Raw genomic sequence first — 22,266 nt, forward strand, 5'->3', positions numbered from 1 at the left:
TGGCAAGCAGCGGAGCGCCCTTCAGCTGAGGTGAGGAGCCGCTTTGGGGAGCTGCCTGCAGGATGAGCCCCGCTCTGCGGAGCAGCGAAGACGCGCCGGGGAAAGTGGGTGCCGGCACCAGCCCCCCCTCCTCCCGCCACGCCACGCTTAGGGAAAGGGAAGGGGGGAAGGAAGGGGGGAAACCCCGCCCCCCCCCCCCCTCCATGCAAGCCAAATTCACCCGCTGCCAAGTCCTGCTTCTGCCCCGGTAAACGATCACGTCCAGCACCGCGTAAAACCGCTCAGGATGAATCCCTTCTCTTCCGTTTTTAGCTATTTGTAAGTAACCGTTGATTATTTGGCTTCTCTTTCCTCCCTTCTCCCTCCGTCAGAAAAAAACAACCAAACAGCCCCCTCCCCTTAATTTTCCATCTTTATTTCTGCTCCATTTCAAAGGCAAAAAAAAATCACCTCACCATCTACTTTGTTTTTTCCCCCTTCCCCCCCCCCCCCCCCTTGCCCCCCCTTTTGGCCTCTTCCCCCCTTGTCCATCATTCTAGGCTACTGCACTTGTTTGCTTTCTGCTTGCAGGCACAGGTAAGGAATCGCTTTTTAAAATTTATTTCTTAAATATCTTCTTTAGTTTTATGTGGAGCTATAGCCAAAGGGGAGCTTTAAAAGCTCACCCTACTTTTTTCTTTTTTCTTTTTAAGTGATCGTAAGAGGAGGAGTTGTATAAAAGTATAGATGGATAATGATTAGGTAGGAAAAGCCTGAGTGGCCAAACACCCAGCAGAGAATTTTAGGTCTAGATTTTAGACTAGGGTTAAAATAAAGGAAGATTAAAGTTCAGAAGGAAAATTGAGATTGCAGACATAAGAGCCAGCATCCTGCAATGATGTGGAATACAGAGCAGGAAATAGATGCTGATTTGTTTAAATTGCACAGCAATATTTCTCCAAATCAGCAATTTTGAAAGCATGTTTAAATTATGAGCACTTTTGTTCAATTGTTGGGGCTATTTAAAATTTACTAAAAATGTTAAAAAGACAGGGATACTTGCAAGTTTTAATCAAATTTAAAAGATATCAGTATTATTAATTTTGATAGTGATTCAAATTGCCACTGCTATATTAAAGCTGCAGCCTAGGACCCTGGAAATCTATAACCCTTCTGGTGCAGTATTGATTGCAAATCCAGAAAGATAAAGACAAAAGGTTATGCAAAAATTCCCCCACATGAGAGAGGTGTAACAGGTGTAAAATTCTGAATTAAAAATTGTGATCATCCCCCCAATTTTGTACCTGTGAGGAAACAAAAACAAAATCTGCTCTGGGTGTAGGGGAGGAATATGAAGCTGTGTAAAAAGCTTCAGCGTTTGGGGGCATCAGAGCAAAGAGCGTCTGGTTGTCCACATGGTCCCCTCATCAGAGCTAGCAAGGGAATCCAGCAATATTATCAAAAGAACCGTGGATAGGAAACGCGCACACACAAAGGAAAAGAGAGGGAAATTGTCAAGGGAAGACCTCTATAAACTCTGTCTTTCAGGAGGGAGGTTGCTTTTCCATTTACATGGAACAACCTTAGCATTTGACGTGGGGGGCTGGAGTGGGGAGAGGTTGCTTCATGTGCTGCCCCCCATGAGGTTGAAAGGAACAAATCTCCTCAACATTTGCTCTGAATACATCTTTATAAATGTCAGGGGCAAGCTAAACCCCTTCAGACTTAAAAGAGGAATTGGAGATTTAGAGGGGGTGGAAGAATTCTCCTAAGACCAGGCTGAGAGAGGAGAGAAACAGATTTGGGTAGTGGCAAAATCATTGTGCAGCTCTACAGCCCGAGTTGTTCCATAACTGAGCATACTCCTCACAGGCTTGCGATTGCTTTGAATGTGTGGGGGTGGTGGGAAACCCACAGCTAGATTCAATGTGTATGGAAGGGCTCATAAATATTAGCTGGAAAGACAATTCCGAACTGCCTCGGCTACTGACACAACTGATCCCTGTTTAAGGGGGATAAAATATGGCTGCCTTTGCATCTTTTGAGGGGGGGGGGGCACTGGTTACTCTGGTCCAGGGCATGCGGCCCTTGGAACACCGCAGGGCAGAACTTTCAGGTGGGCCATCTGAAGTACCAGCAAAGCAAATAAGTCCAATTATGGAAAGCCCGAGGATAGGCATTTGTACAGGACCATGGGATTGTGCATATGGTCAGATATGAATGGTACCGCAAGCAAAATCTGGTTTGTGTTTGCTTTGGTGGTAATCTAGAATAATCGCAATGATTGCTACAGAACTATCTTGGATTTTAATTGGTTTAAACAGGATCGGGACCAATGTTTCCTCTAAGCAGTGGGGTCTTGTGAGCAAAAATTCTACTTTGTGAGCTACTGGCATTAAAGTTGTGAGTGAGCGATTTGGCTACTGCATAAATTAGTTTGCTCTAGAGCCATCCTTCCTGAGCTAAGACAAAAATGTGTGAGCCAGAGGCTAAAAAAACTGAGCTAGCTCACACTAACTCATCTTAGAGGGAACACTGATCGGGACGTCCCCCTTGCCTGATGCAGTTCAATTGTGTTTGCAGTCTGCTTCAACTCAGTGAAAATCTGGGGGAACAAGCAGAGCTATGCTGGTGGTAATGCAAGAGCCCAGGGCACCTGATTCTGTTCCCAGTGTTCTAGAACCTCCAATGTTTCCCTTATTCTGGGTTCATTTCCCATTGAAAGAATGCCCAGTCTGGGCAGGGTTATGCTCGCTCAAACAAGTCAAATGCCAGGAGTTTCTTACAGCAACCCCTGTAATGACCCTGGCTCTGCCCTGCTCCAGCCAAATGTTCTCTCAAAACGCACCTGGAACATGCCAGCATAGCATTTCTCAGAGGAGTAGAGATTATAATGGTGTGTTGTATATTTTTTAATTTCCTAAAGGTAACTGTTCAGTCCCCACCTAATTTTACACAGCATGTGAGGGAGCAGAGCCTGGTGACCGATCAGCTAAGCCGGAGACTCGTCCGGACCTATCAGCTGTACAGTCGGACCAGCGGGAAGCATGTGCAAATCCTGGACAACAAGAAAATCAATGCCATGGCAGAGGATGGAGATGCTCACGGTAAGGCTTCTGTATGCGGGTAGCAGTGCTTGGGGGAGGGCGCGGGGGCATGCAGCACAGTAATTGATGATTTCCGTCCCCTTTGTGAGCCAGAAATCATTACAAGCATTCAGAAGGCGTGTGTGTGTGTGTGATGGAAGAATGCAGCAATCAATATTGTAATAATAGTACACTGCTTTCCCTCTGAGGTTTGAAATGAAAGCTTATGAGGAGGGGTGTAGGGTTTTTAAAATTTTTACACCTGATCTTTGACCATTCAAATGTTGGGGCAAGTAGCAATTTTTTTAAAAAATGTCCACATGGGGAGAGGGTGGAAATGACCACGCTGTTTAGAAGTACTGGATGGTGTGTTCCTGAAACGTAGCCCCTGAGGCAGAAACGAAGAGACTTAGAAGATACAAAAGCCCCAAGCTTTCCAGAATCTGAGGGAGTACTTGCCTCTATCTATGACCTGACTGCATCTTGAAAGCTAAGCTTTGGCAACCAACTGAAACCTTTGAGATCTGTGGTAGGTTGTAGCAACAGATCTCCTTCTCCAAGAAAAAGGGGTGTGATGGGGGATTTCTGGGCAGTGTGAAAGTTTTAAATGCTTTGACTGAAAGTGTTAACCTACACTTTCAAGTGGCCAGGGCTGTATAGGGGGACAGAGGTGTCAGCAAGACTGGGACTTCAATAAGCAGTATGGTCTCCTCCTTGTTCCTTTCTTTATATATGTGGGACGCTGCACGAGGTTAGAAAAGATGTTACAAGCTCCATCTTGCTTTGTTGGAAAAATTGTACACCCCCTTTTGTGCGTGAATGTATTTGTATAGTGCATCATGGGCTTCAGCATTAGCTGCACGTCTTGCTTATGTGTTCTTATGCAGTTTGGCTAAAGGTTCTATGTTGAACTTTAACAGCTGGTTCTCAGTGGATTCCACACATGTATATACATAGATGTTAACCTTTCAGGCAAAACATCCCAGCCATAAACCAGCCTTAATATGAAGATAATCAATTTGTTTCCAACAGGAGAAAAACCTTTTTAAAACTTCTTATAAGAAAAAGAGGTTACTGTAGATTTAAATAACAATGTTCAGAAAGCCCAGGATGAAGTAAGAGAAGCAGCTTGAAAAAGAAAAACCCTTCTATTAAAACATAATAAAAAGGTTAAGCATTTGAGGAGCAAACTGAGCAGTGATCTAAAACAGAGAGGGAGAGAACACAAGCAGTTTTTCAGATGTAAAGTTTTAAAAGAGTCGCAAGTCTGTAAATGTTAAAATAGAGGTTCAGGATTGTTCTATATGAATCTCTGGAGAGACCCCCATGTCTGGAAGAGCTATTAAAACTCTTCTTACTTTCACCTTTTTTAACATTTCCTGAATACTTTCTCCTCTTCGCAGTCCAGTTAGGGGATCAAGTGTGCCTTGCTGCATTTTTCCTGCATCTACGTAGCCACTTTCGCTTCAAAGTTTGAGCATGAAACATAATTTTACTGGGATAAATCTGTCACTGAAGTGAAAGAATAGAGTTGAAAATGTTACCTTCCCCCCTACACACACACACACACACACCAACCTTTCACACCATTAACAACATATATTAAAACCTTAAGTTTTATTTTTAAAATAGTATTGACCTGGCTTTCTTTTATTTGCTTGTTTTTTGGGACTGTCAATAAAAAAGTGATTTATTCCTTCCAATGACCATTTTCTCTGCTGTGACACTTTAATGGCTGATTTAATGTCAGGTCAATTTTTGTCAGTTATTTGTCTTAATTGTCAATATTGGGCTCAGCTTTCTAATTAGGAGTGAAGCTCCATGGATGATAAAATTTAGTCCACCTCTCCAAGTGTAATTTAACAGTTGACAATCTGGATCTGAACCGTCTTTACCTGTATGAATGAAGGGCAAATTGCTTTGGAAGTGAAATATAACAATGAATTATAATGATTTTAGCCGTGTCTTGGGCAGGGAGTTTGAGAGCTAGAGTGTGCTGCTCAGGGGCAGGCTGTCTGACACATTTTGGGAACTCTGGACTGGGGTATCTTTTCCATTGGCATGTCTTTGTAGGCAGGTTGTCCTTGTTCTTTGCATTCCTTTCCGTTCCTCCATGTCTCTGCTCCAGAGCAGAGTTCCAAAGGGGCCTGCCAAGCGAGCAGTGATTCAGCCTTGGAGGCCGGTCACCAAAGAGGCTCGTGTGGCAAGGCGAAGCCCACCAACAGGCAATAAATCAGAAAGAGCCTTTGAAAAGGTGGAAAAGGGGGGGAAAAGCATGTGGTGCTCGAGGCCTCTGTTCAGGGCTGCTTTTCTGTGTCTTTCCATCAGTCAGCAGAGAAGAGCATGAAAATTGATGCTCTTTAAACCTTTTACTGCTCTCTTGATCGACCTCCCTTGCTCATGCCCCCCAAAGACAGATAAATAAGGGGACCTTGTCTACGTGGCTCAATGAAGAGGAGTCGGGGGTCCAATTGCTCTTTAGCAGGGGGTTTTACAGATGTTAATATTTTATAGGCAGGAGAAGTGCTAAAATTAAAGCGGTTGTAATGGGTCAGAAGGAGTGATGTGATGTTGTAATTCATATACAGTGCAACCTGCACAGGGGGGGGGGGAGGGGGAATGCCGTTCCACCAGGGTTTGGGCTGGAGCACCAAGGACTGAAAGGGTGTCTGATTCATGTATACCTCTGCTTAGTTGTTGTTCAGTCGCACAGTCGAGTCCTCTGCCTAGTATGAAAGGTTAAATGTAAAAACAAAATGTGTCCATTTGCTATTGCTGGCGAGCCTCAGGCCAGTGACATGGCTGTTTCTGCAGTCCTTTCTTTTGCTTGGGTATCACGCAGTCCTTCTCTGTTTCTGCATGAAGTATACTGGTCTCTGAGAAATAAGCTAATTTTTCCTTAAGGAGAGGATAATTTTTTCACATACCTGCAGCTATGGTAGATTTTTCAGTCTTTTAGTTCAAAACCTGATAGGCCAGAAAAGTCCCTTACAAAAAAGACAGACAGTTGGAAAATGCTCTGTCATTGGGTAGATTGCCACAAACCAACTTTACAGTATCCATACCAATATAATAGGCTGTGAATCCATGTTTCTTGTCTGTTTCTAGAGGCTCCTATCTTGTCAGGCCTTTAGGATGAAAGCTGTTTAACCTGATCAAATCATTAGGATCTTTTCTTTGAGGATTCTGTATACCCATGCTTAGCTTTCCTGCTACCTATTTGCATTGCAGTATCTTCATACCTGAATTCTCTCCTTAAGAGCCTGTTTTCTCTTCAAAATCCCAAAGTTACCTTCTTGTGAGAGGATATGTAATAATTCACCCAGATAAATGTTTAAAGGTAAAGGTTCCCTTGCTCAAAAGCCAGTCAAGTCCGACTCTAGGGTTGCGGCGCTCATCTCCATTTCAAAGCCGAAGAGCCAGCACTGTCTGAAGACGTTTCCGTGGTCATGTGGCCGGCATGACTAAACACCAAGGCGCACGGAACGCTGTTACCTTCCCACCGAAGTGGTACTTATTTATCTACTTGCAATTTCTTGCTTTCGAGCTGCTAGGTTGGCAGGAGCTGGAACTAGAGACGGGAGCTCACTCCGTCATGCGGCAATTCGGATCTCGAACTGCTGAACTACTGACCTTCCACAGCCTGCAGTTCAGTGTCTTAACCACTTGAGCCACTGCAGCTCCAATAAACGTTTACTGTGACCCTAATCAGCGAGACATTTATTAAATTGCACAAGGTAGCTTGCAGTCACAGGTAGACGCTCCTGGATATATAGCTCCAAGACAGAGATTAGTGTCTTACCCACATGACAATGACTTTTGCATTCTGGATTCCATGGCCCCCGTTTTAACTTTTATCTAGCTGCAGCTGAGTGCCAACTATTGGGCAGATCGCAGAAGAAATTATACAGTCCCTGCCTAGAGAGTCTTACAAGTAAGACAGTTAGGACAAAAGTGAAGGAAGAGAGGATGGCTGTTGATAAAGGCTTCGAGGTCATCTGGGGGATTCCTAAAAAGGGAGGCACTGAGAAGTGTAAGGCAAAGCACTGAAGGACAGTCCTATTCAGCATCGCCCACCCATTGTCTTGCCTGTGGAAACCAGACTGAAAGAGGGGGAAGGAGAGCCAATGTGAAGACCTATTTTTTGCAAGTAAACGGCAGTCGATCCTGAGGCGAAGCACCAGTAGGGGAGGTGCAATGCTGGAAGTAGACACAAAAGCATCCTTTGGGGCTTTGCAAACAATATCACCACATGTGCAGCAGTAGCTTCTGTCGCATGGAATCCAAATTTCTTAAGGAACGGGTTCTGTTTCAGGCATCTTACGTTTGCCTGGGTTTCAGATTACCTAATATGATGATTGGGGAAAATGCTTATTTCTTTGGTTAGCAGTTATGATTTGGAGTATTGTCTGGAATATTATTGTGCGGCATGGTCGGCTATCGGATGTTTCCTCTAATATCACTGGCAGTGAGGACATTAAGCTTGGACCGACTTTCTGGGGTTGCCAGGTCCCTCCTGGCCACCGGCAGAGAGAGGGGATGGGGTTGCCGGATCCAGGTTTGGAAACTCCTGGAGATTTGGGGATGGCGCCTGGGGAGGGCAGGGGTCCCATTGGGGTACAGTGCCATAGGGCCCACCCTCCAAAGCATGCGTTTTCTCCAGGGGAACTGATCTCGGTAGTCTCTGGAGATGACTTGTAATTCCAGGGGATCCCCAGGTCCCACCTAGAGGCTGGCATCCCTGCGTGGTCCTGGAGTGTGTGTGTGTGTGTGTGTTTGGGAGGGGAGCAGGTTAAACATGGCCAATGGGGGAAGGATGTATGCAGATCAGACCTGGCAGCCAGAGCCAGGATCAAGCTCCACCACACAGCAGTTCTCCTTGTGAATGCCGTAAGTGGTAGGAGTCTGCCTATTAAATTATTATCTTTCTCAAAAGAGCTAAGGGTTGTATAAACAGGGTTTACAGACTTCTTTTATCCTCGCAACAACCCTGTTAAGTAGAAAGGGCGAAAGACAGTGAGTGGTCCAAGGTCACTCAATGAACTTCATTGCTGAGTGGGGACTTGGTGTAATATGTAGTTCCACTCTTGGTGTCACTAGTGAAAATTCCTTTTGTCCTGAAGTGTTTAACTGGACTTTACTCTGCAGAGTCCCTCCTTTTCAGGTGGCATTCTCCTCTTCTTCTCTACTGGATCTATTATCTATTATCCAGCCTTTTAAAATGGGAGGAAGGAACAGTGACTATACCAGGCTGCTGTTGCCATGCCTTGTTCTACTAGAGGCCAGTATCATGCCAATACCTTTTACTGGGAATGTCCACAAGTAAAGCGCTGCAGTGAAATGGATCTGCTGGTTGTGTGGGAAAGGGAAGCAGATATATGTATTTGTTTAGCCTCATGGCTAGAACAGACTAATTGAAGTAGGTTCTTTTTTTTTTTTTGGTAAACAAAATTTTTTATTTTTATTTTTTTAATTTTATTTTCATTATAAAGTAGGATACATAAAAGTTCAGAATAATGACAATAGTGGCAAACTTGTATCAAGGTAGGTAACATCAAAAGTCAGAAAAAATACAATTGCTTGTTTCAAAAAATAGAAGACTATACTTTCCACTCTAAAATTTTTTATTTTCATAGGAAATTCACCATTTAAAATTTAAACATTTTCACGTTTTCCATTGTTTACCCTCTTCCCCTTTCCTCCCCTCCCTTCTGTGGCTTCCCGCAATGCTTCCTCCCACCCATTTTATACATCATTTAGTTATATCATTTTTTATATCATAACAATTACAATCTCCAGATAACATCATTTGTCTTAATATTGATCTAAACATATTAAGTTTTGTTTCACATCCCAGTTCTTTTCCAGATAAATTTTAAAGTCACTCCATTCCTCAAAGAACACATCATCTTCTTTATTGTTCAATTTTTTTGTAATTTTGTCCATTTGTGCCATGAACAGAACTTTTTGTATCCATTCATCGATCTCTGGTACCTTCTCTGTTAATTGAAGTAGGTTCTGTTGGGAGGGGGGGATTATCCATTATCAGTATAGGGATGCCAGCCTCTAGGTGTGACCTGGGGATCACCTAGAATTTCAGCTCATCTCCAGACAACAGAGATCAGTTCCCCTGGAGAAAATTGATACTTTGGAGGTCGGACTCTGTGGCATTGTACCCCACTGAGGTCCCTGTCCTCCCCAGGCTCCATCCCCAAATCTCCAGGAATTTCCCAATTTCCTACCCCCCCCCCCATCCCTTACCAGTGGCCAGGGGAGACCTGGCAACCATAGATATATAGTTGGTACTCAAAGCCTACTTTCCTTTGGTAATTTCCAAAGTCTAGGCTTCTGAATGCTTAGAAATGAACTTTATATTTACATATATAATAGTGCACAGAGTTCTAGAGGCAGAAGTGTCTCAAGGCTCATATGGATTGAAAAGGTGTACAAAATCCCTACTAGCTTTGCCCTCGGTTTGTTTCCTTCCCTTCTATCTTATCACTTGTCATGCATTGTGGGTCTTGAACTCCAGAGAACAGGCACTGGTTTGTTTATTCCCAGCATCACCATAGCACTGACAACTCTTTGATGTATATGGAGACTTTAAGAGATGGTTTTGCCAAGTCAGGAATGCTGGTGATCCATAAGTTTCAGTAATATGCTGTACCATTTTGCATAGCTTACTGGATCTCTGCCATTATCCGGCTGGATCAGCTTGTTACGACGGCTTGACCTCAATCCACTTTGTGGAGTTGTACTTTACCTGGTTGTCAATTACCTGCTCCGCTTCTCTAGACAAACCAGACTCTTGTTTTCTCCAGTACTGTGTATTTCTTGTTAATCTTTGTGCCTTACCTCTCTGACTGTCCTTTCCATATTCTGTTGATCACATTACAGCTAGTCTCTCCTATATAATTTCCACCCACCAAGGTACCTCCTACTGGCCTAGTTCACATACATGATCCTTTGAATGCTCAGGATTACATTTTATATGATGGCAGCACAGACGTTTAACCTCCTGTCTGCCTTAATCATGCATAAAATGGGAGGGGTGATTTTCATAACAGAAGGGGCACAAGGTTGTAGGGAGCTGAACCCTGCTGCTTGCCCCTATGCAATCTGTTGCTGGAATTCTTCTGTTCCTCTACTCAAGACTACTCTACTAGAAGTCATTCTGATGGGTAAAAAGGCAAGTTAAACATGGGTTGAGGGAGTTTTGGCTTCCCTTTCCCCGTGTGCCTCTTTGATTCTTATATATGAGTATGTTTTAAACAACTAGGTTGGTGGCCATTGTGCTTAGTTTAAACCTAAATATGTGAGCCCCTAGAGGGCTTGGCAACATTAAAAGTGTGTAATTTTCACTGTCATCCTGAACGTATATCAGAACATGCTCAGATACATTCAGAATTTCCCCTGTAATCATGAGTACTCGAAACATTTTAAAATAAAAAGTATAAGACTTCATGAATCATGAACACTCCACAAATTGCAGCCCAATTCTAGCCTGCAATTTTTCAGGTCTTCCCCATTCAGGATAAAGGTTGGAAGAAGACTCTGACCTTCCATACCTTGTTTGAACCTATATCCTTTGTCTCAGGGATATGATGGGTGAGGGGATTGTTCAGCTAAGTAGTTTGGGATTCTGACCCAAAGACCGAAGCAGCAAGCTGGAAATGGGGCCTTGCCTTGTTGTTTGTTACCTTCCCACCAGGAAGTGGGGAGATGTGGTCCTTGATGGCCCTGGTTGGTGTGTGGCTCAAAGACGAGGCTCAAATGTGAGATTGCAGAAGAAAAAGAGGGGCTGCGGTATCTGCATGCAAGGCACAGTGAATGCCACTCACTGACACTGCTTGGTAGACAAACTGGAACCCTTCATAGCTAGCTGTGTTTTATTTAAAAAAAAAAAGGAAAGGAAAAACAAAACAAAAGGCTGGCTGTTCTGGCTTAGTAAAGCATAATTCTCTTAAAGTCATAAAGAACAAAACTAGATTTTCAGGACTTCATAGGATTCTTGGGCACCTTGACTGCTAAACAAACAAACTTTACATAGAATAAGAATATTACTGCAGTGTCCTTAGTTTTTCATATACTGGAAGGGGAAAAGTCTGGGGTGAGTGAGATGGCCCTTCGGGGTTGGCCAGCTGGCTCCAGCTCTTTTGGGGTTCACGTGGCAATGAGAAGAAGGGGACAAGCCATTGATCTGTGATTTGCATAGCTACTTCAAAAGTCAATCAATGCCTCCATTTAAAAAAAAAACTGAGACTAAATCAATATGCCCTCTCAACTGTCAGAAAGGTGAAATGCATTAAGGGGCCATCCTTACCCTTCACAGCTTCCTCTGCCAGCTGCAAAGTCAGCATCAGTGCGGAGAGAGACACAGCAAAGGGACCCAAACCATCGTATGGATCTTCCTGACCTCCATAGAATGGAGACGCACTGAAGGGAAGAAGACAAAATTGCAACAATACAAAATTAGAGCATGATTAGAGAGAGTGCTGCTGCCCCAATTCGCAGAGCTACCTTTAAAGCTGAGCATTCAAGGGTTTTTGGATTAACCTTTGTGTTCCCTGTCCTCTCAGGCATTGTACCACAGTCATATAACCTAATTCTTTCTCCATGAGTAGAGGGACTAAGGATCTAAATAACAATTTGGAGTTCACTGAATTCAAAAGTGATATGTTGAATGCTTTAAAAAAAAGTGATGTGTTGAAGTGATAAGAGAAAATGTTCAGAACGAAGTGCTGTAATGTGGGGTCTTGTCTTGAGGAGTCGTTGCTTGAGATTAGAATCTTTGTTTCCTCAGGATATCTTGTAATATTTGCAAGTGCTATTGTGGCTACTATGGTTGTGTAGTTACAGGTACATGGATCAGGGAGCCAATACAAGCAGTAATTCTCCAGTCCTTATACGTGTAGGCAGGGCTTTTTTTGTAGAAAAAGCCCAGCAGGAACTCATTAGCATAACAAGCCACACCCAACAGCAGAGACTCATTAGCATATTAAGACACACTACTATGTGTTGTGTAGTTACAGGTACATGGATCAGGGAGCCAATACAAGCAGTAATTCTCCAGTCCTTATACGTGTAGGCAGGGCTTTTTTTGTAGAAAAAGCCCAGCAGGAACTCATTAGCATAACAAGCCACACCCAAGTCCCCGGCGGCGGGGGGGAGCGGGGGCAAGCCGGCCCTTGGACAGACCTGGGGAGGCATGGGGAGGCATTTAAATGCCTCCCGAATCCTTCCAGCCCCCCCGGCCCGCCCGCCTCAGAGTCGTGGGGGGGTGTCGCTCTCCAGGCCTTCCCTCTGTAGCCACGCACGCAGAGGTTTTGGCTGTAGTGGGCATGACCAACTCTGAAGCCAGCCGGAACTCCGTTCCTGTGCGTTCCTGCCCAAAAACAGCCCTGCGTGTAGGCATTTATGTTGCATTTCATGCTGTGCTTTTAGACTAACTACCTGACATGCAGGGCATGTTCAGTAGCCAAGCAATTGCTTGAAGTGGCACAGTGAGGAAGCTACTACTGTACTACAGGGACTCATCTAGTGCCCAGTCATCAGTGGCAAAGGAGCCAATTGGTATCACCTTCATGCAGGTATCACCAACCTCCAGATGGGCCCTGGAGTTCTCCCAGAGTTATAACTGACCTCCAGACTATAGAGATCAGTTCTCCTGGAGGAAGTGAGAGATTCGGGGGGGGGGATTCTATGGCATCACATCCCTGCTGAGTTCCCTCCACAAATTCCTCCCTCCTCAGGCAGTACCCCCCCCCCATTCCAGGAATTTCCCAAACTGGAGTTGGCAACCCTATCTTCAGGGTCTGCTTTCCCACCTGCTGGATCCAAGATAAGCCCCTGCAGTGCAGGCCAAGGAGGTGGACCCTGTGGGAAGCCTCTAAGATCTTCTTCGAGAGACACAGCATGTTGACATTGAAATGGTTTTTGAGTGCCAGATACCCAAGCAGATTTTTGTTTCTAGGGAAACGTTCAATTTACAGCCAAGAAGTTACGTTTGTCCTATATAGTGTTGCCTAATAAAACATGCTTTGCACTTGCAAACATAAAACCATAGTCCCATTAGCAGCACACTAATGATGCTTCAGTGGCAGAGAAATCCGATACGGTTATCCCAGTCACAGCCCATTGATTTCAATAGGGTTAGGCTGGACTAACTCTGTTTAGGATTGCACTACCAATGATATGGGAGATGTTGAAGAGCATAGTACTGTGAGGTAGAATTCAAAACTATGTTGTGAAATGTGGGGTGGGGGAGAGGGCTATTGATCATTGCCTTAATTACTGAAGAGGGAGATTTCAGATTTCTACCAGCTTGCAAATCAGTCTTTCTAACCTAGAAACCCATCCCCTAATACCACGTATGTAGATACATGAGGCTATTGTGTGGTGGGGGAAAGGCATTCTGCGTGTACCTCAAGTACAGTGTTCACTCATCTGCAGACTTGGAAATCAGGACAGTGGTTATCCTTGGCTCACATTGATATAGATTCTGCTGCGTGTCCTGTTTTTCTATAGATACAGTAGAGCTTAAGACTGCCTAGACATTATACCCTCTCTAGACTCTGTAGTGAAGTGCTTTCCCTGCACTGGGGTGATCTGTGGTTTAATTCTGACTTAACCTTATGCCCCTCTGGTGTTTTAGCCCTAATCCCAAATTTTGGGGGAGGAGAGGACAGGGCTTTGACAGTGGTTATTCACTGAAGAATTAAATGTGCAAGTTGCAACAAGGTGAGTTGCAACTGAGGATAAAAACAGATGCTGAGGGAGAGTGGGCACTTGTTTTGTTCCTCTTGCCCCCCCCCCTTTGTGTAGCCACACTTTACTCCTGAGGAAAATTCTCATTACAACAGAGGGGCCCACTCCAAAACAGTACAGATCTCACATCTTATTTATCCTCTGCTCTCGCTCTGGCTGTAGATGATAAAGAAGATGGGAAACAAATTATGTAGAAGGAAAGACCAGGGAGAAAAAGTTATAGAACAGGAAAGATGAGTGGGAAATTGGTAAATAAGGTCTCACAGCTCCCCTCCACCCATATCTGTACAATAAAAGGGTCGTGGTGTATTTCTAAGGGGATATTGCCCCCACATGGCAATGCAGCTATGGTTCCTGTTGATGTTTCCTGATGCTACAGAACACCACATAGCAGTGACCCTTGCCTTTATCATGTGGATCTTGAAATGTTAATTCTACAAGATCCTGTCTCTTCTTGACTTGTCCCCGTCTTGTAACTTCCACATTACTAGTTTTGGTGTCATCTTGTTCCTTCCAGCCAAGCTCATTGTGGAGACTGACACTTTTGGGAGTCGTGTGAGAATCAAGGGAGCAGAGACAGGGTTCTACATCTGCATGAACAAGAAAGGAAAGCTGATTGGAAAGGTAAGGAGTCAAGGGAGTGAAATTTGTGTGTTTTGTGTACAGGTATGCAAGTAGCTTGCAAGAAATGACCTGATGAGCAGACAAGCCCTTGTGCCTTCTCACTAGATATGGTCAGAGCTGTAGTGAGACTCAAATCTATCTATATAGTAGGGAAGGGGCAGGTTATTGGGCTAGGCATTATACACGTTATGTTTTTTTGTATTTGGTGTCCCATTACGGTTGCCAACCTCCAGGTTGCCAGCTCTGGGCTGGGAAATACTTGGAGATTTTGGAAGTGGAGCCTCCAGCCACCACTATCCAGATGGTGGCTGGAGGTCTCCCAGAATTAGAACTGATCTCCAGGCAACAGAAATCAGTTCACCTGGAGAAAATCTCCACTTTGGAAGGTGGTCTTTATGGCATTGTACCCCACTGAAGTCCCCCCTCCTCCCCCCAAATCTCCAGGTATTTCCCACCCTGGGGCTCGGGTTGCCAGGTTCTTCCCTGCTGCTGGCGGGGGGATTTGGGGGGCATTCCAGGGGTGAGCGGGGACAGCATTGACACAATGATGGTAGTAAAAAATGGCTACAAAGTACAAACCATCGAGTTATGCCCAAAAGGTAGAGCGTTGCCCCCAATGGTGCCAACACTATGATGTCACTTCCAGAAGTGACATCATTGCATTGACAGTGTTGCCAAGGGACGTCTTTTTTTTGGGGGGGGGGTTCCCCTGATAGCCAGCAGGCCAGTGATGGGCCCAAGCCCACAAAAGCAGGAGATCCCCCTACCCCCACCTGGGGGCTGGCAAGCCTACCTGGAGTTGGCAACCCTATGTCCCATGGCAGGAGTTAGTCTGAAATCCTGAAAGTGGCATCACATTTCAGTGTTACTTTTAAGGAGCAAGTTTTGTTAAAAAACAACACACACAAATGTTGCCTTCATGATGAAGGAAAGAGAAACTGAAAACTGCATTTGCTTCAACATTCAGAAGCCAGAAAGATTCTGTGTGTGTGATAATCCTGTAGTCAAGGGACTTCTTTACAACAAGCCTTCTTTCCAAGTCCAGTATAACTTTGGCCTCCACTCATTCCACATTTCCCACACTCCTGCTTCCTGAAGGCTTGAAACAAATTAATAATGACTACAAATTAATATGAATAATAGTGATTTAAAACAATGTCCCTGTACTTGTAAATCCTGTGCTGTGAAGGATACAGATTCATGTCTTTGTTGTTCATTTCCTCTGCACTCAAACAGGAGCTTACTATTGTTGAGGGAAGATGATTCTGTAAGGTTGCTAACTTCCAGGTGGTGGCTGGAGATCTGGAATTACAACTGGTCTCCAGGCTACAGAATTCAGTTCCCTTGGAGACAATGGCTGCTTTGGAGGGTAGACTGTATGGCGTTGTATCCTGCTGAGTAATTACCCTCTCTAGGCTCCCCCCCCCCAGTTCTCCAGAAATTTCCCAACCCAGAATTGGCAACTCTGTTCTGTGGTAGGTTGGCCAAGCCCCCACTAGGGGCGGGTAAATTCCCGCCCAGGAGGCCCGTTACCTGCCAGCGACGGATCGGGCCACGGGGGGAACTCCACCCCCTGCCGGAGGGCGTCCCCAGCATGATGATGTCACCTGGAGTGACATCATCACACTGGCCATGTTGTGGGGGGACACTCTGTGAATCGAGGGAAAACTCTATGGTTTTCCCTCGAGTCATGGTGCCCCGCCCCCAACATGGGCGACGTGATGATGTCAGTTCTGGTGACGTCATCGTGGCGCACGCGCAAAGCGCGCACTCAGGGAGACTCCCAATGGAGCCAGGAATCCCCCCACTTTGCAGGTAAGTCAACCCCCCCGCTTTGCAGGAATGGCAACCCTATTCTGTGGCCAGTCAGTGCTTTAATTCATTCCTAATGAACTTAGTGTATATTATGATTGTGAGACTGTCATGGCATCCATTAGGTAGTGCCTGTGACATTACTAGTGATAAGGGGCACATTCCCTGCTGCATGTAACCACGTAATTTCTGATACTAGTATTAACTGTATAGGGTTGCCAGGTCATACTTGGGTTCCAGCAGGGGGTGCCAGCCTGGCTCCTGGAGTCTTCTGGTGCGTGTGCTTTGAGCATGCGTCACAATGACATCACCCAGAAATGACATCATTGCATGGGGCATGTTGTGTAGGGGACGCTCTGGCATTCAGGTTAAAAACTCTATGGTCATCATAGAGTTTTAACACAGATGTTAGATCATCCCCCACACAATGTGCATGGCGTGATGATGTCACCTCCAGGTGACGTCAATGTGCCAGGCACATTGAGTGTGCCAGGGCTCTTCAGGGGTGGGGCTCCCCCCATCAGCCAGCTGGCTGGTGGCTGATTGAGGGGCTGGAAAGCAGGGGAAAACCCACCTCCATTGGGGGATTGGCAACCCTATAACTGTATTAGGTAGAACTTAGAAGGCAGCCTGAAAAATCTCTTCATTCCCCAGTTACAACTATTATGTACAAACATTGCATTTTTCTTTCATATTCTTGTCAGCTAGTTCAACATTCACTGCTAAGCTGAAAATATTTTTCCACTTACCATGTTGATGCTGTGTTCTTTTAAAATGTATATAATGTTAAAAGTTTTTCTGGAGAGAGCATATCCTCCTGAATATTCATGTGGCCTTGCAAAACAGAAGATACACACCCATAAGGCCTCTTCTTTCCCAGCAACATTTCCTGCAACTTCCAGTATGCTCTGTTGTGTGTATAATTTTCTCTCTCTCAGATGTGTGTTCCCTTGCCCAGCACTGGATTGTTTGTTGTCTCTTTCCCCCACACCTGCAGGGTTGCCCCTTTCCCTTTGGTGCACCATGCAATTGTGTGGCTATTTCAGTAATGATTTGGGGCCAGTACAAGCATAGTATTAACAGCAGGGCTGCTTTAGGGGCAAAACAGGAAGTTGCCGCTGGGCATGAGAGAAAGAAGCCCTGTATATGTGACATATTTATGTATACTCAGTGCACATAGAGCAAAGGAGGGACTGTGCAGGATAGCCTTATGACTGTGCTCACTGGCCCCTCCTTACTTCCATTTGCTTGAATGTGGGCACAGCACCTACCTGCATACAGACCTGTCCCTGTGATTAGGAACACTGAACAGAGGAGGATCCTTTGACCCATTGCAGAAGACTCCCATATGGTTGCCACAGTGTCTTTTGCAGCTCAGATGATTTCATTTCTGGGTGGAAGGCTCCTCTTGCACACACCACAGTGGAAAAGAGAACACAGAAATCACATATGGCTGTATTACTCTTCACAGAGTGGGTTGGAGGTCCCTACCCTGTGAGCTCCTTCTCACGCAAGTACATCTTGCAGAGTATTATCTTCTTTGCCACCAGCTGAAGAAGACATAAATGTACAGAGTAAGGTAATAGCTTAAATTCAGCCTTAAAGCATAGGATGTTTTTGCTTTGAGAATACATTTAGGAATATGCTTTACAAAAGGAGACTTGGTAATATGTAGCCAATGATTGGAGAAGTCACTTGTGTTTGGGAAGAGGAAAGATGCAGGGGAGATAAGTAGGGCTTGGGGTTTCCAGTAGCCAGAAGATAATAGAAATTCAGGGCTCTGCAAAAATGCCTATGACTAACAGAAATTAGGTCAGATAAGCAGTTATGTGCAAATATGCTCTAACTGCATTATTTATACAAGTCACAGAATTCAATGGTGCCGAGTTTTTAAATGTTCATTTTTTAGCAAAGTCCTTTCCACTGAGATATAATGTTGATAGCTGGACTTCTCCCAGTAACTCCGAAGGATGCCTCCTCTTCTGGAGAGAAAAGTGGCCATTGTTCATTTGCAACTGTTAATAAGAATGCATGCAGCACAGGGAAGGTTTTAACTCTCAAGGGTCTGAAGTTCTGCAACAGTTTCTTTGCAACGTTGTGGGAGCAAATTATCCATTGGTTTCAAAGTAGATTTGGATATTCAGACAAGATAAGAATAAAACTAGCCATGCTCCAGATTAAAACACACACAGAATATAGTTTAAAGCTCTCAAGTAAAATGGACATAACCTGTCTTTTTAAAACAGTGACAAGCAAATCTCCTGGGTCAGGTAATTCTATAACAAAATCAACAAAGGGCTGCTTCTTGGCTTTCCCCCTCTCTGCACAAGTAACTAGTATAGCATCCCTCTCTCCACACCATCCACCAGAATTTTCTGAATGGAAGGAAGACAGGGAAATAACAAGAAAGCTTGATAGCTCAGGCAAGCCCAATCGCAGATCTCAGAAGCTAAGCAGGGTCGACTCTGGCAAGTACATGGATGGGTGCAGGGGTCATTTCGTAGAAAAAGAGGTGCAGGAGCTCATTAGCATAACTTATTTGCATATGCCACACCCCCTGACATCACCAGAAGTGTGTCAGAAGGCAACACCCACCGCTCAGGCTCCACTGGACTGTTTTGGATTGCTAGCTATTTTTGGGGAGGGACACCTGCAGATCTGTCCTCGCAGAGGAGAGAGAGCTTGTACCTGAATAAAACTTGGCCTTAAAGTTGCCAGTGGACTGTTTTGGACCGGGGGTCCGGGGGGGGGGGCTCTGCAACTTACCTGGCTGCTTCTTGCTCTGACTGAGGGCTGCTGGGAGTAGGGGGTGGGGCTTGTTGCATGTGCCCGCCCCCTGGGCGCTTTACTGCCGGAGCTCTGCTCCTGTGTCCTCCTGCAGGAAATGACCCCTGGATGGGAGACCTCCTTGAAATACCAGTAGTTGGGTGGACAGGGATAGCATTTATTCAGCCACCTCTATGAATATCCTCCAGGCTCCCAGTAGGGGTCAGTCACCAGAAGTCGCCATGAGTTCCAGGTGCATGCGCACACACATACACACAAATACCCCCCAAAAAAAAATCAAAAAGAAAGACAAAGGAAATGAGGAGGGAGATAAAATACTCTTCTTTATTTTCTATTTCTTTTAACTTGTTTTTCTTAACTTATTTTAAAGAACCAACTAGGAGACTTATTAAATCTCACATTGACTCCCAGCAGTCAGTTTTTCACTGTATAATTCACTGCCCTTGCACAAAATGTGTCTGATTTCATATTGCAATCAACTTGAGTGCAGTTTTCCCTCTGTTGGGGGAACTAGGGCTCAAGAAGGACTTTTTCCTCTTTGGCATATTATTTTGGGCTTTGTTTCTCTTTCCTCTGAGGAATCATCAATTGCTGCAGTTAAAAACAGGATGTTGGGCAACCTGGTGATGTGCCCAATTAATTCTTCTTTTGGAACGACAGTGTAGGTAGAATTTATTCAAGATGAAGTGGTCCCTGGCCACTGCTTTTTTTTATATCCAACTGGAATAGAAGGTGAGGAACTGTCAGTAGTCTAGCATATCACTTCAACCACTGCATTGTGAGGATCTTGCTTTTACTCAGCTATGCTCACCTGGCTTTTGACTCATACTTTTGTAGCATCCCCAATGGCATTTTAGTTCCAGATGAGGATGAGTTAGGCTGTGAGTGTTTCACACACCTGTTCAGTGCCTTGGATTCTAGAGCAGAATTTAATTTCTGGAGAACTGAATTTTCAGTATTAGGAAAGCAGATGTTTAAGATGAAGAGAGCTTAGGTTTTGTGAGATAAAAACTGTTGAAGTATCTGAAACCGGTGAAAGATCTGGGCTTTTGTTCTCATCACATTGTCTTATCCTTCCAAACAACATAGCAGTCCATAACAGCATAAAACACACCCAGATTTACCTTCCATCAAATGCACTGCCTTTCTTTCCTTGTTCTTAAGTATATCAACTCGGACCAAAATATTCAAAGGCCAGTAAAAACTCAAACGCCCTAACCAGATGAATATATGTCCTCTAAATTCAGTTAATTCGGATTTGCCACACTTTGGAGTTTTATTTTAAGTAGAGAGTTTTGAACCTGAGCTTAGCATAGAAACTCACCCCTCCCCCATGCACACTCCCAGAGTAAGACAAATCTTAAAGTAAACTTTTATATTGCTTTCCTAGTGGTGACCATATGTTCTTCCCTCTCTGTTGTTCTGTTTTAGCCGTGTGTCTATTCTGTGTTCCAATATCCATCAGCCTTGCTTTCCTTCTCTGGAAAGTAGCCGTCTTGTCTGTACATGAAGCACCAGGACAAGAGTGCGCAATATAAATTTATCTAGGAAGAGTCAGAAGAAATTGAAGATAGAGGAATTGGTGGTTGTATTTTGTTGGCTATTAGAGTGCCTGTTGGTCCCACTTCATTTTTCAAACATTGAGTTGGGAGTTGGAAACAGGCCATGACAGCTGAGGTGTCCACCTAGTTTTCTAAGAGCTTTAATATCCCCATCAACCAACAATAGTAGCTAGTATGCTGCAGTATGTGCTTTCTTCTGAAAGGTCTGCTCTGTGTTCTTTACAGCAGAATTCCATTTCAAAGTAAATTGAACAGGCATCTGAGCAGCTTTTTTGCACATAATCACACAATTGCTAGCCTGATTTACATGCTTTGCTAATGGAAGGTTGAGGATGTGAGGAAGGCCAGGAATTCACAGTCCAGGTGATTCTTCCTGCCACCCAAGTCTGCTAGTCGGTGCAATGTATCAGAGACAAGAGTTGAAGGTGGCCTCCAAACAGTTCCATTTAATCCCCTAATCCCAATCCTTAATGAGTCGGGTTGCATTCAAACAAAGTGACCCTCAATTAGCAATATCCTTGGTCTGCCAGGTTTTCTAATAAGTGCTAAGGCTACTTTGCACCTTCAGGAGGTGGCCTCTTCTCTCTCACTTTTGATCTACACATTAAAACAATACATAGAAAGAAGCAAAAGAAAATGTGGACCAGGAAAGAGATGTGTGAACAGAATGCTCAGATATTCAAATGAGGATTATTAGGGATAGTGATTACTCTTAGTATTATAACCAGTATTCCTAGCATTCCCACAGCCTTGGGGTTCAGCATTTTGACTCTTGACCATATACAGTGGAAAGGAAACTTAGTAATTTAGAAAGTGCAATGGGCATTAAGGGTGACTGGCATAATGGCATCCAGGCCTTATTGCATACAAAGTGTTAGTTTTATGTTCAGATATAAATGGAAGTGTGAGATGCCCAAAGAATATTCTAAGAGTTCTTGGAGGCCTTGGAGCTAGTCTTTAATCACCAGTTTATTGCCACTGTTAAGTTGTCTCTCATTGTTTCTGTCTGCAGAGCAACGGCAAAGGCAAGGACTGTGTCTTCACAGAGATTGTGCTGGAGAATAACTACACAGCATTACAGAATGCCAAGTATGAGGGATGGTACATGGCCTTCACCCGAAAGGGCCGCCCCCGCAAGGGTTCCAAGACTCGCCAGCATCAGCGTGAGGTGCACTTCATGAAGAGGCTTCCCAAGGGCCACCAAACAACAGAGCCTCACAGACGCTTCGAGTTTCTCAATTACCCTTTCAACCGGAGGAGTAAAAGGACTCGGAACTCCAGCCCCAAGCCGACCCCTTGACCAACCAACCCTCCACCTTGTGCCACTCAGGCCCACCTTCTTTCCCTTTTTTGGGAGGACACTGCGTAGAGACTTAATTGGTGGACATTAACTAGAGACTTACTTGCTTATAATAATTACAAAGGGGTGGAAGAAGAAGAAAAAACTTGACCTAGTTGTTTATAATTGTTCATGTTTTGTGTTTTGTTTTTTAAAACAGAGGCTCTATTTTTGTATTCCAACGTTAAGAAAAAAGCAACGATGTGTTCACAGACTTGTGAAGGGCTGCCCTTCACTTAGAAGCATTTGGAGTCTGGGGAGGGGGTGGGGTTATGTTTAATAGGTTGTCTTTTTTATGTGGGATAGGAGG

At 44.5% G+C, this 22,266-nt stretch overlaps 1 protein-coding gene across 1 annotated transcript; it reads left to right on the forward strand.

The window, feature by feature from the left end:
* The first annotated feature begins 286 nt into the window (after window positions 1-286).
* FGF8 (fibroblast growth factor 8) lies at window positions 287-21,917 on the forward strand. Its single transcript, XM_015415932.1, has 5 exons — window positions 287-318; window positions 540-576; window positions 2,906-3,086; window positions 14,350-14,456; window positions 21,630-21,917. The coding sequence occupies exons 1-5, from the start codon at window positions 287-289 to the stop codon at window positions 21,915-21,917; spliced, it is 645 nt and encodes a 214-aa protein (XP_015271418.1).
* Window positions 21,918-22,266: the final 349 nt, after the last annotated feature.

The sequence above is a fragment of the Gekko japonicus genome, unplaced genomic scaffold (genome assembly GCF_001447785.1).
Source record: "Gekko japonicus isolate JY-2015 unplaced genomic scaffold, Gekko_japonicus_V1.1 scaffold59, whole genome shotgun sequence".
Classification (NCBI taxonomy): Eukaryota; Metazoa; Chordata; class Lepidosauria; order Squamata; family Gekkonidae; genus Gekko; species Gekko japonicus.